The sequence below is a fragment of the Podarcis pityusensis genome (assembly GCF_964106645.2).
Source record: "Podarcis pityusensis genome assembly, chromosome: 5".
Classification (NCBI taxonomy): Eukaryota; Metazoa; Chordata; class Lepidosauria; order Squamata; family Lacertidae; genus Podarcis; species Podarcis pityusensis.
The window spans coordinates 9676035-9695182 of NC_138032.1; the positions used below are offsets into that span (position 1 = coordinate 9676035).

A 19148-nucleotide genomic window follows, 5' to 3' on the forward strand; every position below is an offset into this window, starting at 1 on the left:
ACAGCTCTAGAAATGATTAGATTTGTTGGCTTTGCCCTGGTTTTATTTTATTTTGTGTCTTGCATTTGCATTCTGGAGATCATTCAGCAACTCCGAACAGTTTGTGAAAAGCAAACTTTTAAATGTAAGGTATATATATTTTAATGTAGGGCCCCATCTTTCTACAAAACAGCTCACTCTTTCTGGGTGGCTTGTTAAATTGTTCTGCTGTGGATTCAGTCCACAATTGATTGATCCACAGTGGATTACTATGAGATTCTGCTTCCAGTGTTAAGGACAAAGGAGGCAAAGTTTCAATTTCTGGCTCATTAGGAAGCACTCTGCCAGGGATTGAAATGTGGAAAATAGTTTAAAGTGTGTGTGTTTCATTATCAAAAGAGCAGACTACTCAAATCAGTTCATAACATGAACAAATGGTATAGAACGAGCTTGTATTTTAAGAAATAAAGGCAAAAAAGAAATTGTTGTGAAGTTTGAACTTTGAAAGATAGTTTTCAAATCCTGAAAGCGAGTTTATTTAGAGGACTTCCTTTTCTAGCAACCTTCTAAAGACACTGAGTCCTATACACAACTTAATCCCAAGTAGACCAAGTTAGGTTTGTGCTGTAAGTCACACTGTTTGGAAGATCCGTTCATCCAGAGCATTTATACCCCATAGTAGCTTACAAATTAATAAATAAAAAGTCCCTGCTTTTGGACCTTCAATTTTAAAATGCATGGCACAAAAGGTAAAAGGGATGGGAAGGGAAGAAGAACACAAGCAAAATCATCCTGTTCTCCTACTATCTGCTTTGCAATCTCGATTCATGGGCATTTAGCAACCAATCCTTAAACTACTGCTTACACTTTCTGCTCATATTAAGTGAAACTTCAATTTGGAGCTTTGATTCTTGTACACGTGTACACACACACACACACACACACACACACACACGTATTCTTTGCTCCCCATATTCAATGCATCATCAAGTCATGGTCCCGGGGCATGGTTAGAGGACACACTTTGCAGCCTCCTTGCTGAAGTTTAATAGATCTGGGCCTGGTCACCACCTGGCTGTGAAACCAGTGGGTCCTGGGAACCCCCCCCCCCCCATGTACACTGCCTTGTGGGATAGGGCCTCCCACCCAGCATGATTCCTCTGCTCTCAGGAGAGCAGGCTGCCAGCTGATCACAACTATCTCCCCAAAACCAGGGAAAGAGATTCAATTATAATCTAACAATGACTTTTTCTGATTATTTTTTTTATAAGCAGTGAAAAGAGTTTTGCTGATTGACTAAAGTTGCTCCTACTTGCTGTCCCAAAGAACGGGCTGCTCAGCTGTATGTCCTGCACAGTGACTGAGCAGCCTTCTGGAGGCCACTTGCCAGTGGTGGGTGGGGATAGAGGCAATACGGGCAGAGCAATGAAGGCAAATTTTCATTTTGTACAGGCTTCTGCACATGAAGCACTATCAGAGTTCTAACCAGGCAAACAATGGGTGCAATGGCAGGGAAGTGAGGGCTGTAGCCTGGGGAGAGTCCCAATTGCCCGGACAGCAGAATCTCAGGGCCTGAGATTCCCCATCCCTATTGTAGGGTCTGCTGTGCTGGGACTGTCTCTTGGGAGTGTTAGCTGACTAGGTATTCAGAGAAGCTGGTACTGATGGTGCGCTTGAATCCCAGAGCTTTGCCCAGCAGACCCTCATAGTGAAAACAGGATGCTGGTGGTACTGGAGGCGAGGAGCAAGGCAGCTGGGAGATGTGGCTTGAGTCACACATACCCCAGCGGCTTCCACGGCCAGCCAATCAAAGGGCTTTTTCTCTTTAAGCCTGTATGCTCAATGATTGATCAACTGACTAATTAAAGAGTCAACTATAGATAAGTCTGCATAGTGCTAAACCTCAATATATTTTGAGGATAGCAAAAGAAGCGTGAAGGAAGTTTATTTTCATAAAAGAAAAAGTGGGGAGAGACAACCTAAACCCCTGCCAATAATTCTCCAAAGGAAAATCCATTTTTGATCTTGTCTTCTCCAGTCCATATTATGCTAAAATGTGCTGGAGCTAAGAGAGTCTCAGGGAAAAAAAAACAAAAGTGCCCCTCAGCCCTGCCAATTAAATCCTCCCCCAAATTATCTGTGAGTGCTTTATTAGATTAATCTGCTGCTTATGTTGACGAAAACTTAGCACTCTGGTTGATTTTTTTTTTTTAATTAATCTTTTAAAAACATCTTGTCACCCACATTGAGCGAATGAGACAGCATGATATATTAATCCTCATAGTTTTGTTTTTTTAATGCACAGCCTAGATCATTCTCCCCCTTCCCCAAAGGCAATTGTCACACTAAAAAGACAAATTGTTTTCAACTTTATTAGGAATCCTGCTACTACTGTGCAGCGTCCGCCAAAAAACAGAAGGCTGTCAGAAGTCATCCAGGATGGTTGGGGTCCAGTAAACTCCAGAGAACAGAGCTATTCTGTTGATGACCTTCGATCAACAGCCCTAGTCACTCCACGTCAGTCAGCCGGACAAACAAACAAACAGCCCGATCATATGCCCAAATGCACATGATGGATGCAGATGTGAGGCTCTGAAAGGACCCCTTTGCATTCAGAAACACCTGCAGGAATTCCAGAAGCACTGGAATGCCTTCTACCCTAATGCATCCGGGGGGGGGGGGGGTGGATCCTCACACATATCTACACACACACAAAGCACCTCATCCCAGGGGATGCTGGTGAGCATCCCTTGCTCTCCCGTTGAGGTCAGCTGGGTCCAGGCTTGGCTGTGACAGAACAACTCCTGGAATTTGTGCTATCCCATCCCTGTGGTGAAGAACAGTGGGGAAGGGAGGGGGAGTTCTTCCTGTGGCATTCCCACAATGCCTTGCACCTGCTTGGGAAACCAAGAATGAAAGGATTCCTTTCTAATCTCTCGGCCTAATCCTCAAACCGTGGTTACAGCAGCAACGTCTCCCTCGCCAGAGAGAAAGAAAAGGCCATCCCCGATGTCAGTTTTGTGTGGGCAGTGCATCCAGCTAAAAAGTCCATGAAAGGTGGCGGAGGAGGGTGAAATCGACGAGGGAATTTTACACACCTCCTTTCTGGAAGAGCCCCTGCTTTTTAGGCTGAACAAAAGGGCTGGCATGAAATGGGTGTCCATTGCCACCAATGGCATGGGCTTGTGGCACCTGCACACTACTGCATATTTCAAGCGTCCTCCCTGCTGTTAAAATAATTGCCTTATCCAAGCTACTATTTGAGGGTTGGGGACAATGCAATACCTCAAAACATGTAAGAAACATATTCTCCTGAGGGAAGGTGTCAGGACCCTGAGCTTCACTGAACAATGACTACATGAGCCAATGGTCTGGAATTGCAACCCGTGTCCGTGTTCATGCCATCTGCTCTCTTATAAATCACTAAGCGGTTGCAGAACATATACCTAACTTCAGTAACATAGCAAGGATGGGTAGATGGCAGGACCAGGTGCAACCTGGCTGAGGCACAAAATGGGCATTAAAGGTCATTCATGTAATAACAGTTATCAAAACAAATCTGAATTCTGTTGCATTTTCCCCCCTCTTGAGATTGGAATAATGAGGCATGGTGATGGGTGAAAAGCGAGATAATCACTTTTTCTGAAAAGTTTGGTGCAAGAAACAAAATCTACAATTACTTTTTAACTCCAAATTTTACCAGTCACTCTCACTGTGGATCAGTCCAAAGGTAAATCCTGTTTTGGTTTTTTACTCTACTCATCACATATAATCCATTGGCTATTTATTTTCAATTTGTGTGGAACCTGGTCCTGGAAAATAAGGACTGTAGGAAGCACCAGTTTATTTTGCAATTTCCACTTTCCTTCTGGGTTCATTTATAGGAGAGGTGGTCTCACATGACATTTTCCAACCTGACTGTGAGGCCCCTTAATGCAAGCCTAGATCAAATATTTCTTAACTCTTTGACACCCATCTCTTCTCCTTCCTTTTCTATATGCTTTTTATCAAGGTATTTCACTTTTAAAATTTTGAAAACTTGCATTTTTAGCAAGCGGATGCATGGCTGGCTGTGCAATTTGAAGCTGGGGAAAATATCTAGCCTGCTCCTGAAAAAAGCAGCACCCAGTGGTCTCAGCTGCTCCAGAATATGTCACTCTCTCACCTCCCCCCACAAACTTCCTTATACATCCATCAGATTCCCTTTCCTCTCTCACTGCTCACATGATGCTTTGTTTATAATTGCCTCCAGAGACAAGGCCAAGTACCATTTCACCCCCTACCCCCAGTAGGTCGGCTAGATTCAGGGCCCCCACACAGCGAAACTTTAAACTTTTTCTGATGTCCCTGAGTGGTGCTTTTCTTTCTCTATTCAACTTGTGCCTACATTTTGGGTTCCAAACAAAGCTGTTCCCTGGACCTCAGAACTTCTAGGAGCAGAACTGGGTGCAAGCAAGTGCCAGACATTGTCCGCTCCTAAAGGATGCCAGGGAGCTGAGCCGCCCAGCAGCAAATTAGAAACTTTTGGCTCCTAAAGAATGAGCTGGGTTGTTTGTTCCTGCTCTCTGCAGCTGCTTCCCCCCTTCTCTTCCTCCCTCCCCCTCCCCCCCCCCGTTTTTTGTGGTTTATTACACACAGGGTCCTTGATGAATGGGAGCCCCTGTTTTACAGTACACCCCACTTACAGGACTTCTCTCCAGGCCCACCACAGATCTGACTCATCAGCAGCAGGGCACCGCCATCATAATTCTTCCTAGAAACCGGAGGATAAAAAGGGGTTTGTTGGAGGTTGGCTGGCCTGCCGGGAGTCCTGCCTGCAGGCCCTGCTAATGCCATAGCTAGTTGTTCAGGTCTTTGGCCGAATAAGGTAACAGAAACAAAGATTGTTCCCTTGTTGGGAAAGGCGACTGTGCCCAAGTTTGGGGCTGGGAGTGTGTGTGTGTGTGTGTGTGTGTGAGAGAGAGAGAGAGAGAGAGAGAGAGAGAGAGAGAGAGAGAGAGAGAGGGCACCCGTCCAAGTGGGATTAAGCCTGCGAGTGCAACTTTATGAGGTCTGGCTGGGTGGCGGAGAGACTCTCCAGAGTGGAAGGAGCCAGTTCAAACATAATTTATGACATGTCACTCATAGTTAGAGGCGGCTGTCATTAAGAGTTAATTGTTGCATTGTGTTCAGCGTCTACTGATAAGAATTCTATAAGCTGCTTACATGTTATCATAACTCATGGGTAACAAGAGAGAGAGAGAGAGAGAGAGAGAGAGAGAGAGAGAGAGAGAGAGATGTAGTAAAGGGAAAATGAAAGTGATTACTCACCCGTCATCATCAGCAAGTGAGTGAGTGAGAGGCTGTTGTGGGATCAGTGCCCCAGGTGTAGCTCAGGGGCACCTGAGGTTAAGCTCCCCTTGGCCAAGGACTCATTGTGTGGGCCACTGATTTAGTCATGCTCTGTCTACATCAATTCCCCACCTGTACCTTGGGAATATTTATCCCCAGAGTGTGCTAATGTACTGTAACTAGACCTGCACTGTAATTGCTACTGGCCACAGAATTATGTTCATCCCAAGAACCTCGGTTTTCACTTATTTATTTTTTAAGTTTCAAGCCCTCAAGCACTCATAGACTGGCTTGAAAGTGCATGGTTCTTGTTGCTGCTGCAGCTGCTGCTGCTGTTCCTTGTCGGGGGAGGGGGAACAATTTTTACAATTACTACTTGCCTTTATAAACTCGTCCTTCCTCTGAGCAATAAAGAATATTTCTCCTCTGTCCTTTTATCCTCACAACAACCCTGTGAGTCAGGCCATGCTGATATAGAATCATTGCAATTTAAAACTGTGTTTGACATGAATCTTGGAGGTCATCCAGACTAACCTACTGCTTAATCAGAATATTCAGCATTTTGTTGTTGTTTAGTCGTTTAGTCGTGTCCGACTCTTCGTGCCCCCATGGACCAGAGCACGCCAGGCACTCCTGTCTTCCACTGCCTCCCACAGTTTGGTCAGACTCATGTTGGTAGCTTCGAGAACACTGTCCAACCATCTCGTCCCCTGTCGTCCCCTTCTCCTTGTGCCCTCCATCTTTCCCAACACCAGGGTCTTTTCCAGGGAGTCTTCTCTTCTCATGAGGTGGCCAAAGTCTTGGAGCCTCAGCTTCATGATCTGTCCTTCCAGATAAGATGCATCAACAGCATTCATGAGAAATGGCTCTGAAACCTCTGTTTAAATGCCTGCAGTAAAGCAGAGGAGGAAGTCTGTTCCACGTTGAACTGCTTTTCTTGTCGGCAAGTTTATCTGAGTGTTTTAGCAAACTCTGCTTCGGATGCCCTGCCAGTGCGCCCGCATCACACCATCCTCCCCGCTGCAAATTAACTAGCACGAAAGGCAGAATTTGTGCATCCAGTTCTAAATGTACAGGAACTCTTGAGAGGAGAGGGTGTGGCATATGAATTTATCAAATAAAATAAAAAAGAGAAACTTGTACAATTCACTCTGGAAGAGACATGCCAGTTTCACCCCTCCCAACTTACACAAACAAGAGTCACATCCCACTCCTCCCCCCCCCCGCTGACCTGGATGCACAAAACTGTTCTTCATTCATTCCTAGCTACTGCTTCGTGTTGTCTCCCAGAGCCAAACTAGTTGTGCCCCATTTGTTCAACCACCTGTTCGCTCTGTTCACAGATAAAGAAGGGAGGTAAGTGATTTTAACATCAATAGAGGCACGTGGTGTCATTCCAAATTCAACATCCTCTCTGCAGATCCACGCTGGCTCTCAGAAGCAGGGGTCTTGGCGCGGGCTCTGCCTTCAACAGCAACCCACGCCCTGGTTATTCTGACAGTTGATTGCTGACAAGGCTTCTCTGATGCGCCCGGCTTCAGAATGCAGCTGCATGTTTGCTCATGGCCTTGCACTGCCACGATCATATTACGCCCACCATGGTTGTCTCTAAAGAGAGGGATTGGCTTTAAGCCTGCGCTGTTCCTTTTTAAAGCTCTTAATGGAGTAGGCCTTGGATGTCTTAAAGACCTCACCCATCAGACCCAGGCTTAAGGAGATCTTGGCCAAGACATTATCTACTGTTTCAAAAATCCACCATTCCTCCGCCGGCACATATACCCCGTGTGGGTCTCGCCTTCCATTATTTCATCCCTTAATTCCCTGCATGCTGCATTTCCATGCTCTGATGTGCGGCGTGCGGTTTGCAGCGAGTTTCTGGGTCTTCGGGAAGTCAGCCCTATTTTCTAGTTAGTTTAGCTGAAATGGCTGTCGCCAACCACCACACAACACTGCTTTAAGAAATAAGAACCAATGGATTGATGAGGCACATTGCACAGGTAAACTGCTATATAGATTTAATGACAACACACATACACACACAATCAATCAATCAATCAATCAGTCAAAACCCCAACAACCCTCCATTAAATAATAAGCTAAGACAGGGACAAGATACAAAACAGGTCCACTGCCACTGTTGGTAGCTAGCTGAATGGCCTTAACACAATGCTGTGATATGAGGTTGTAGAAAAACCAAAGCTTTCTAGAACTAGCCCTGTTAAACTCTCATTTACTGAGTGCCACATTTAAGATTCAGAGATGAAAATTTTTTATTGACTAGCTTTATTTTGCTTAGGTAAAGTTTTTTTAAATTCCCTTGACTGCCTCTCATGACAAGACAGATTGATGGCTTGAGAGGAACTGAGGAAGCTCCCTCATACCGCATTACACTGGTCCATCTAGCTCACTATTGTCCTCACCAACTGGGTGCAACTTTTCTGGATTGTAGGCAGAGGACATTCCCATCCTTCCTGGAGATGCCAGGGAGCAATGTTTGCTGTGATGATGGGTACAATGTGTGGCATAGCTGCTTTCAGTTCATCGGACTCCAGATGCTTCCAGACTTGTTGCTATTTTGCAGGTGGGATTCAGTGACATACCAACAAATTCAGGTCACACCAACACCGTATATTTAAAGCCCTCTTATATCACTTCAGCAGCCATGGCTCCCCCTCCCCACAAGGAATCATGGGCGTTGTCCATTGTTAAGGGTGCTGAGAGCTGTTAGGAGGCTCTTAACAAACAAGTTATTATGATTCTTGGGATGGAGGGGGCGAGGAATCCATGATAGTTTAAGTGATATAGGAGTGGGCTGCACTGCTAAAGTGGATTTGGACTCCTGCGCAATGAGCCCACTCCCAAAACAAACCGGGCCATTCTGCAGTAATGAAAGTTATGGGGACGTGCACTGGAAAGGGTGGGATCACCATTGCGTGACACAGTGACATATCAAACCTCCCCACAAACAAATCAGAATGAATGCTCGTTTGCATGCAGATGGATAACGTTGAATGCTCAATAAACAGAGGGCCGGCCCACCCATGAGGTAGACTGAGGCAGCTGCCTCAGGCGGTGGAACCCAAAGAGGTGGTGCCCCCATGGGCACTCCGCCTCTTTCACCACTGGCAGAGAAGCATTGAGATGGCACCTTTCCTTTTTGTCTCAGGCAGCAAAACAGGACGTGCCACGCCTGAATAAGCAGGTCACCTGGGGGCAACTTTTGCGGCCTGGGCTTGTGGGTTGATTCAATGTGGTGGGAGCAGGGCTGAGTCCTCCCTAGCAGCAGTGGGCACTGAACTGGTTCCTTGCAGCACTTATGTTTACTATGGACCTTGTTTTGAGGCAGATGTGTCTGTATTTAATAAAAGATAGATGTGTAGTTATTTTGGTACCCAGATGAGATGCTTCAGGGTTGAGAAAGACATTTTACTTACCTGAAATCTTCAGAGGAAAGGTGGGCTCCTTGCCTTTTCCTCTGGAGCACCAAGGCTGAAGAACTATGAGGTGAGCTGGAGTTGTTCCCCAATAACACACCTTTCGGGAAGAAAATCAGTGGGAAGGTTTGGGTTAACAGTTAGGCTCCAAACATAGTTGCATATACCTAGCCTGTGGCAGACTTTTCTGTGCAGGTGGACATGTACACCCACATCCTCACAGCATGGGGACCAAAGCGTGCCAGGCCTAGCACCTTAGTCATATTTGACTGTACATCCTGACACAGCTGTGGTGTAGTGACCAGGAAGCCTCTGATTCACATTTTGCTTCTCCATTGAACTCACACTTCCTCAGTCTTTATGCCAATCCATCTGCATATGGAATGTGAAAAGCACTGTTACAAGGAGTACAAATAACGTAGATGAAACTTTTTCTTCTTCTTCTTTAATGCTTTGAAATGCCATATAAATCTATGTAGTCTTTTCATAAATTTTCCTTTCCAGCAAGGAAAATTATGGCCGGTATTCCACACACGCGTTCTATCAGCACCAAGTCTTTTGACTGCGCAGCAGAACTCCCCCCCCCCCCTGCTATGGGATTTTCTCCAACCCTGCAAAACAAATTGGGGGAGAATGCAGGGCACACTGGGAGAAGAGATGGGGTAGTTCTGCTGCGCAAATGGAAATCCTTGCACTAACAGAACCAGTACATTGGCTACTACTCCTATGTGTGGGAGCAGTTTCTCTGCTTTGCTGGATCATGGAGAAAAGAAGAGTCCTCACTTTAAAGTAGCATGTGAATAGAAGGACTGCAAATGCCATTGAATGCAGCCTTTGGCAGATGGGCTTTTGCAATCTCTCATTTCACTTGGGAAGTTGTCTCCCAAAATACATGCTTCAGATGGTAGGGCTACTCACATATGGAAGAAAAAGATGTTTGAGCCACTTCTGAACCTGTAACGGATCCACATGTTGGGGAAAGGAAGGGCCAAATTGGTCAGTCACCAGGGATGAGGAAGAGATTTTGTCTTTTCTTATGCATTTCAGTCTTATACATGTTTACACAGAAACAAGCCCTTCTGAGTTCACTGTGGCTTGCTCCCAAGTAAGTGTACATAGGATTGCAGCTTTAGCACATGGCAGTAATTAAAGTTGCTCTGCAGGTATTTCAAGGTGGGTCCCCCTGGCTGTTCCCACTCTCTCTTTATGCAGAATTGTATTCTAGGTGATGCAAGTTCAGGAGTAAGGAGCTGATCATTACAGATAATTTCTACAGCTCTGTTCAGCATGCAGTGCTCAATTTTTCATTCAACACTGTAAGAATTACATCCAATATAGATTACATTATGCCCAATAAGAGCCTCAAATTTACACTGATATTACATTACTCTAATAGAAACCCTTCATGTCTGTTGACAAACAACTCAGATCTTCCCTCCAGACCAGTCCAAACAACAGTAATGCAAGTCCATTAAGCCTTAATTTTATTTCAACTGAAATGTCTCACCTGTGGTATTTTAGGTTTTTATTTAAGGCCCTGCAGCTGTCTTTTTAGACAGTTCATCTTTTTAGACAGCTCATCAGATTCCCAAGTCCTTGCTGTAGTCCAGCACTTAAGAGTGAAAGGGTCACCCAATCCCACAGGAAGCTGAGTGATTCCTGATAAATCTGATTAGCTGCAAACATTTCCACATCAGCTATCAAGGCTTAACTGAACAACAGGAATCTTTTTTGCTGCATTGTGTTCCTGTGACTTCCACCTTCTTCACTGAAATTTGTCTCCATTGACCCTCCTGTTCTTGTGCTCGTCTAAACTCCAGATCCTGCTCCTGGTCTTCCTGACAAAACTTCGCATGGATAAGGAGAGCCTGATGGATTAAGCTAATGACCCATCTAGTCCAGTATCCTGTTCTCACACTGGCTAACGAGATACCCAAGGAAAACTCACAAGCAAGACCTGGGTGCAACAGCACTCTTCCCTCCTGCAATTTCTAGCAACTGGCATTCAGGAGCACTACTCCTTCTGACAGTGGAGGTGAACATAGCCAGCATGCCTACTGGCCACTGATATCCTTTTCCTCCATGAATTGGCCCAATCCTATTTTAAAACCATCCAAGTTGGTGGCCATCAGCGCCTCTTGTGAGAGCAAATCCCATAGTTTAATGATGCACTGCATGAAGTACATACCGTATTTTTTGCTCTATAACACGCACCCGACCATAACACGCATGTAGTTTTTAGAGGAGGAAAATCCGTAGGCATGTCACCCATAGGCATTTCCTCCATAACACGCACAGACATTTTCCCTTACTTTCTAGGAGGAAAAACGTGAGTGTTATGGTGCAAAAAATATGGTACTTTTGTCTGTCCTGAATCTTCTAACATTCAGCTTCATGTTCTGGTGTCATAAGGGCGAAAAACTTTTCTCTGTCCATTTTCTCTATGCCATACATGATTTTATAAGGGACGCGGGTGGCGCTGTGGGTTAAACCACAGAGCCGAGGACATGCCGATCAGAAGGTCGGCGGTTCAAATCCCCATGACGGGGTGAGCTCCCGTTGCTCAGTCCCTGCTCCTGCCAACCTAGCAGTTCGAAAGCATGTCAAAGTGTGAGTAGATCAATAGGTACCGCTCCGGCGGGAAGGTAAACGGCGTTTCCGTGCGCTGCTCTGGTTTGCCAGAAGCGGCTTAGTCATTCTGGCCACATGACCCAGAAGCTGTACGCCGGCTCCCTTGGCCAATAAAGCGAGATGAGCGCCGCAACCCCAGAGTCGGCCACGACTGGACCTAATGGTCAGGGGTCCCTTTACCTTTACCTATAATGTCTCCCGTCTTCTAAATGTTGGATTCTCTAGCAACAACAACCCAAATGTACAAGGTATAACATCTTCCCCCCTTTCATAAATTAAATATTAAGTTATCAGGACAGAGTAGTTCTCAGGACAGTGTCTCATAGTGCAACAAATTTAATCCAGTTTGAAACCCATTTAATTGTAAGACGCTTCCCTTCCTGGCTCCAAATGCTGGGGCTTAAGTGGCCTTTGTCAATGCTCTGTAGCCTCTTCTCAGAACTGCAGTTCCCAGGGCTCCTTGGGTGACAGCCAAATCAGTACAAGAGGCTTGATAAACTGGTTTAGATTTATAGAGTCCCGAGAATATGCTGAGTGTTATTCGCACCAGCCAGAGTGTCATGGTTCTGCTTTTTGAAGTTCCTCTCAGCAATGCCCAATGGGGAACTTGCACAGGGAAGTAGGTTCTCCTTTGAGTTTTGTATAAGGAACTCATGAATTCACTTGTGGGCAATTCTAATAGCCTCTGAAACTGCTGGTTATGTTCTGTGTTATCCACATCCAGAACATGCCTTCTCCCCTGCAAAATTATTTCTAAAATTCAGCATCAAAGTAATGCAAGCACAACAAAGTTGAATATATTAAACTGCCTTATATCAGGCTATGGGTCCACCTACCTCACTATATTCTGCTAATCTGACTCCAGGTGGCTCCATGAGATTTCAAGCAGTGGCCTTTTCCTGCCCGCCTACACAAGTTCCTTGGCCTGGGGTCTCCCATGCGGCCCTCTATGTTTCCTTATCTGGCCCTCAGGACTCTCCTGGACCATGCCTCTTCCCCAGGTCACACCCTGCATCAGTTCTCCTCTGTGCCCTCCTTGGCTGCTTTTGCCTGGCTGGAATATAATGCTTTGTACCTAGAAGATGGAGATATGTGGGTGGATGTAGACATCTCTGATGTTCATAAGGCTGGAATGTAGCCTTTTGTGCGAAGGTGTGAGTCACATCCATTAAAGCTCTGCCCACTTTTGCCTGCAGCCCTGCCCACTGCTGACATGCGGCCCCTAGAAGGTTGCCTATGAGGTTGTATGGCCCTCAAACTGAAAAAGGCTCCCCCTTCGGCTTTAATGATGCCAAGAGCCGTATATTGAGTTTTCCCATGCATGTTAGGTGTTCTACCTTCGAGCTGCGATCCTCAAGCCCAATATTTTGTGAACATTCTGATAAACGAGAAAAGCACATGTTCATTGTATGTCAACGTTAACTGTATGCAGGTCATCTCAATGGAGCTTATGTGGGGAGAATCTCCTGGTGGATTATGCTCTGTGGGGTGCCAGGGACTGGCAGGGCCCTGATGAGGGTGCGACGGAGGCAACGGGGCCAGAGAAGGACCCAGGAAAGGGGGGCAGCAATTTATGGGGTTTAGGAGAAGGGTCCTAGCAGTCAGAGAAGGAGGTGGGGGCACAGGGCAGGTTGGAAGCAGAAGACGAGGATGATCAGGTGAGGGATGGGCCAGTCAAACTGCTGCCGCCATGTACCCTGCTGTCTCCTAAGAACCAGGAGGGGCTTGAAGAGGCAAGCACAGCAACGGCTTCCAGGAAGAAGTCGTCTCAGGTTGCATGTGCACACTCCATCAGACAAGGGTACATAAACCTGGGGGTGCATAGTCCCACTGTTGCGTCAAATGCTCCACTAGGCACGGATCTGGAAAATAGCTATGAAGGCACTAGAAGTGTGTGTGCTTTTGTCAACAAAGTATTAACTAGCCGGCATTTGCCTTCCTTGGCTGGGTGTGAACAGGACATGGGGTTAGCTCTCCCTCCCATTCTTCCTGGTGCCCACACTCTGCTGCCTGAAGTATCCTTCTCACCTTGCTCTGTGGCAAGAGTGTCTCTATACATGAGGACTACATGAGTAATGGTTGTAGCACTGGATTCTATTTTTGTAAATAAAGCTGAACAAAGAATCCACTTGCTAAGGAATTCAGAGTTCAACTGATTTGTTAGCAAACTCCTGGCACTGATAAAACACTTACATAAAATTATCGATGAATATTTGTTATCTTGTGCAGATTACATTTCTTCCCCACATTAGAACTGGATCCCATGGAATCAAATGTGCGCTTAACTATTTGTTTTACAAAGCAGAAGTGGAACAGCCCAGGTAAACCAGCTCACCTTCATTCCAGAGCATTTTTTGCATACCATGTAATTTCCTTGTCTTAATTTTTTTAAGCACCTGTTTTACTTGGGCACAATCCAAACAAAGTTAAGCACTTGTCAGTCCCAGGAAAATCAATGGGATTAGAATGCGCTTAGCTTTGGCTGGACTGTGCCCTTAATGTTTTGCTAAATCTCAGGATGGTTGCATATATTCCAAAGTTACTCTTTTGAATAAAGAACCTTCTTTAACAATTCCTGGACTATTCCTGCCAAGAAAAGCAGAAGAGGCATTTTAATACATACATTTTTAGCAATTCTGGGAAGATACCTAGACAGTGAAGGAAAATGACTATTGTGTTCTGAATCTATCCATTTTTATTTACCCATCTGTTATTTACATGTGGATGCAAAAAGAGTTTTGACTTCCAGCACAAAGGAAAAACCTCCGTTCTACACCAAAAACCAGGGATGCCCTTAACGTTAAAACCAAGATCTGAAGACAAGGATGGGAGCAGCCCTCTGCAAAGATTTACAAACAAACAAACAAAATATAGATAAATAAATAAATGCTAGTCAGAAAGTAACCACTAACAAGGATTGTTCCTCCCACCCTGCCCCCCCTCCGCCCCATCTCAACCCACTGCAATTGTTTTTTAATATGCTTTTAATGACCTGGTCTCCTCATACCTACCTCCTTGCTTCCCAAACTGTTTGTACTGTCCCCAATAACACTCAGTGGAAAGCTGTCACTCCTGCCTAAATCCTTCCTTAGGTTGGATGCGATGCCGACGTTAGACAGGGTCAAGAGGTCACCATCGATTTTGGAGGCCACCTGGAGAGTCCAGGCCGTGAACTGACTCAAAAAATTTATATCAGAGCTGGAATGGCCCACCTCCCAGGGTTAGGCCTTGGCGAACATTCTGCCAGCAGGATGGGGCCTGCCTGCCCCAGCTCAGAAAGAGGCCAGAGTTGTTGACCCTGTTAGCTGACCTCTTCAAACTTCTGGAGAATTTTTCTGGCAGTTACCACGGCGACTGGGCACTCCAAGCTTATCCTTCTTACTGGAAGGGGGGCGGAATTAAGAAGAAAAAATGTTAAAATCTATCTTGCAGAGATGCCTATCACAGATCAAATACATAAAATGTTTTAATTGTTTGCTTTCTGCGCTGTCTGCTCTGCCATTAAGTTCAAAATTCTAACATCAAGAAGACAATTAATATAAAAAAAAAGTTTTGAGTTTCCCATTAAAAGTGAGGAGCGGTGCTTAGAACAAGTGGCGTTGCCTCTTCCACCACAACAGCCACTTCAAGATGTGCTGGTTAAAAACCAGAGCCAAGCTTGTAAATACAGTCCAACCAATAATTTCACCACCAACAGCAACAACTAAAAGCCCCCACACCAAAACTTTATTGGCTTCTCCTTTTTCAAATGGTCCGATATAAACACAATTAAAAAAAAAAGAAAAAATCCTGTCTGGTATAAATGCTAATTGTCTCCTTCTTAAAACTATCCAAAGTAAATATTATACTATAAAACGATAGCTGCATGCACGGGAGGGAGGGAGGGAGTAGAGGTACCTACTGGCTTTCAGGAAAGGGTGTCAATTACTGGATGTAAGCAAAGTCGAAAAGAAAGTTTGTGTGCCTTAGCAAGTGCTCCAAAGGATATGAGGAGCAATCCTAAGCATGCTCATAAATAAATCTCACTGAATTCAGTGGGATTTTGAGTCTCTTCACAGAACTAAGTTCATAAAGTTTCTTAGTGTCTGGAAATTAAACAGAGAGAAAAGTAGTTCAGTGTGTCATGTAGACTCCATAAGACTCCTCTTCAGGATTCTCTTCCTGCCCCTCAATTCTTTATTTAGGAATTAACACAGTACTGCAAAATCACCCTTATATGACAAGATATAAAATATCAAATAATGTTTTGGTGAAAGAGTGAACAATGGGAGTAATGGAGTACAGCAGAATATCAAATGCATAAAAATGAATCAATGAGCTAATTATATTTAATCAAGAAAACAAGTTTCAAGAGGCTAATGGAAATGGGAAGAAACCAAAAAAGTATGGGTAGAGGAGGCAATAAGAAGAATATTCTGCAAAACAATAGCTGTAGAGATATATCATTATAAGAAGACAACAAATCTCTAAGCAAAATTGTTAAGAATAGTCTGAATGTTGAGGCTTTAGCTTCCAATGTGCAAGAGTGTGTTCAAAAGGAGTCCTTTTGCTCTTTGCGCCAGACCAATCCACGTTGCAGTAAGCTAACTGAACTTTAGATTCAAGCATAGATTCATAGAATTTTAGAGTTGGAAGGGACCATGGAGGCCCATTAAAAGGTAAAGGTAAAGGGACCCCTGACCATTAGGTCCAGTCATGGCCGACTCTGGGGTTGCGGCACTCATCTTGCTTTATTGGCCTAGGGAGCCGATGTCCAGCTTCCGGGTCATGTGGCCAGCATGACTAAGCCGCTTCTGGCGAACCAGAGCAGCGCATGGAAATGCCGTTTACCTTCCCGCCGGAGGTACCTATTTATCTACTTGCACTATGTGCTTTCGAACTGCTAGGTTGGGAGGAGCAGGGACCAAACAATGGGAGCTCACCCTGTCGCGGGGATTCGAACCGTCGACCTTCTGATCGGCAAGCCCTAGGCTCTGTGATTTAACCCACAGCGCCACCCGCATCCCCATCGAGGCCCATTACTTTGGGCCAATCAGTGCACATAGCAAATGGCCATGATCCAGAATTCAGAATGCTCACAAATCAATTCACAATCCAAGACATGCATCCCATGCTTCTGCAAAGCATCCAAGGCTGGATTGTGTCCAGCAGAAGATTGGTGTGCCTGGATCAGGTTCCCGGTAGATAGCCATGTTAGCCTACTGCAGCAAAAATGTTAAGGAGACAACTTGAAGCTGAATAAATTTGCAATAAAAAATAACTTTTAAGAAGACTAACAAATTTATCGCAATGCAAGCTTTTGTTAGCTAGAGTCCATTTCATCAGATGCATGGCATATGGGCACTTTTGTAAGGTTGGTGCAAGCTGAAGCAATCACATCGTGATTTGAAATGTGAATAGATACACCCAGTCCACATTCTCAACATTCGGCTTTCTCTTTGAAAACAGAAGTACATACAGGCAGCTGCAATTGGAGACTGGGGAAGAAAGATCTTCCCCGAGCCCCTCCAACCTCAAGTCTTCTGTTTATCAGTGCCAAACACACCACACCTGCAACCTTTCTATGAATTCTGCCAGCCAGGGTGGACAATGCTGGCTTAGATGGACCATTAGTCTGACATTATAAGGCAGCTTCTTCTGCCTTGTACAGAAACCGGCTCCAAATCTCCGGCCTCTGCAACAGAACTATGTCATTCAGAGAGGGGTGGATGTGTTATAGTGAACACTGAATGTAGCAGCTCACTGGGTTCATTGAGTGATCAGTTGGGACAGTGAAGCTTTTCTTTTGACATTTTCTGTCACATTCTTGTGGAACAGCTCTGTCCATCCGAGAGCGTGCCCTTCCTGGTTGCTGATGAACTCATGCTGTGGGTTGGTGATTCACATGAGAACCATGGTGCCAACTCATTCCCGGGTGACATGGTAAAATGCTGACTGTTCTGCCCACAGCCAAGCACCCCCTTGGCGACATTACAAAAAAAAAGGCCTTGCGGCTGGTAGAGCTGTGAGCTCCTCAGACCGGAAATGAAATCTCAGTCTAGTTTGAAAGCAGAAAAGCCTGAAGTGGTAGGATTTCATCAAGAAAGCCTGCAGCACCTGAGTCACACACTTCATGGGGAGGAGATCCGCTGGATGTTGGTAGGATGCAGAGGTATAATGAGGGCTGAAAAGAAGACTGGACTTCTGTATCATTAATTGTGTAGCAGAGGGAGGTTGGAAAAGTACACATTTTCTTATGTCTACAACACTGTGACAGTGATAAACTGTACAATCAGAACACTCTCTTCTGCATTTATTAGATGCACAGAAGTGCTGACTTCCACTTCACTTCCATATCTAATTTCAACCTATGCTTGGGATGGGAATAAGCCAAGGCTATCACAGACCTACCTCCATTGATTCCACCATTTGCTACCTGGTGGCGCTGGCACTGTGGGTTAAACCACAGAGCCTAGGACTTGCCGATCAGAAGGTCAGCGGTTCAAATCCCCATGACGGGGTGAGCTCCTGTTGCTTGGTCCCTGCTCCTGCCAACCTAGCAGTTCAAAAGCACGTCAAAGTGCAAGTAGATAAATAGGTACCGCTCCGGCGGGAAGGTAAACGGCGTTTCCGTGCGCTGCTCTGGTTCACCAGAAGTGGCTTAGTCATGCTGGCCACATGACATGGAAGCTGTACGCCAGCTCCCTCGGCCAATAAAACGAGATGAGTGCCGCAACCCCGTAGTCGGCCACAACTGGACCTAATGGTCAGGGGTCCCTTTACCTTTGCAGCTCAGTATGCATGTGCTGATGTTACTTAGGAGAGGGGAAGATTCACAAGCTGGTGGCTCAGAAGGGACATGCCCCACAACCCGCTTTGTTTTGTGGGGGGAAGGTGTCCTAACCTGCCTTCCTTTTGTTACAGTCTGGGCCACCAGCTTTTATTTCCTCCATGGAAATAAATATCTCCCTTCGTGGCTATCTATGGAGAAACATTTTGCAAAAAGCATTCACAAGGGTGCCCAACAAATCATTTATTTCCATTTTGCTCAGGTGTATTCTCACAATATCTGCTCCCACACTGGCCAAACCTAGTCCTGTCTCCTGCTCATTTTCTCCTTTGTCTGTTCCTTTTGCCACCTGCTAAATGTTTACCATCCTGCCATCAACCCTGCAAACATACTCATTTTCCCCCAGGTAAGAAAGTGAACAAAAGAAGTTTGTGCAAAACCTTGCTTGCATTGTCCACATCCTGCCTGTTCATTGTATCCCTGAATCCACTACCATGCTTCTGAGGCATAAGACCCCTGCAGGATTCTAAATAAAAGCAGACATACTCAATGGATTAATAATATAAAAAAACAAGCATTCATACTGGATGGTTTTAGGCAAGTCATTATATCCTGACCTGCACACCTCTAGCATGAGCAATGCCTACCTCACATTATAATACATTTTGTACTTCAGAAGTGGAAATAGACCACCTCCAAGCATGTTGTATAGATGCCCCTTTTGATCCAAACAGGTTTGTGGGCATACATAAATGAGAATCATTTCTAGCGCCATGCAGTAAATAGAAGACAATACTCCAAAACTAAATTCAAAACTCTCTCTTTCCTCAGGTGCTGATGAGTGGGATGAAGCAGAGGGTGAATGTGACCTGAAAAACCAAACATATGCCAAAACAAGCCAAAATTTGCAAGGATCTACATTGGTCAACCAGAATCAGCAAGGATATATGTCTGCAGCCATCCCCACTGTTCCCTGTTGGATGAGGACTGAAGACCACATCAAG

At 45.2% G+C, this 19148-nt stretch overlaps 1 protein-coding gene across 9 annotated transcripts in view; it reads right to left on the reverse strand.

Moving 5' to 3' along the window:
* The window catches only part of LOC308478489 (uncharacterized protein), a 451389-nt gene that overhangs the window by 33978 nt on the left and 398263 nt on the right, over window positions 1–19148 (reverse strand). For 4 of the 9 annotated variants that reach the window (XR_013987046.1, XM_081008338.1, XM_081008344.1 and 1 more), the window contains exon 8: window positions 8745–8844. Coding sequence is in view for 7 of the 9 variants with exons in the window: in XM_081008338.1 (XP_080864464.1) it covers window positions 8745–8844 (100 nt within the window). In the remaining 2 variants the exon portion in view is untranslated. The other 5 variants (XM_081008339.1, XM_081008342.1, XM_081008340.1 and 2 more) reach the window with 3 other exon arrangements.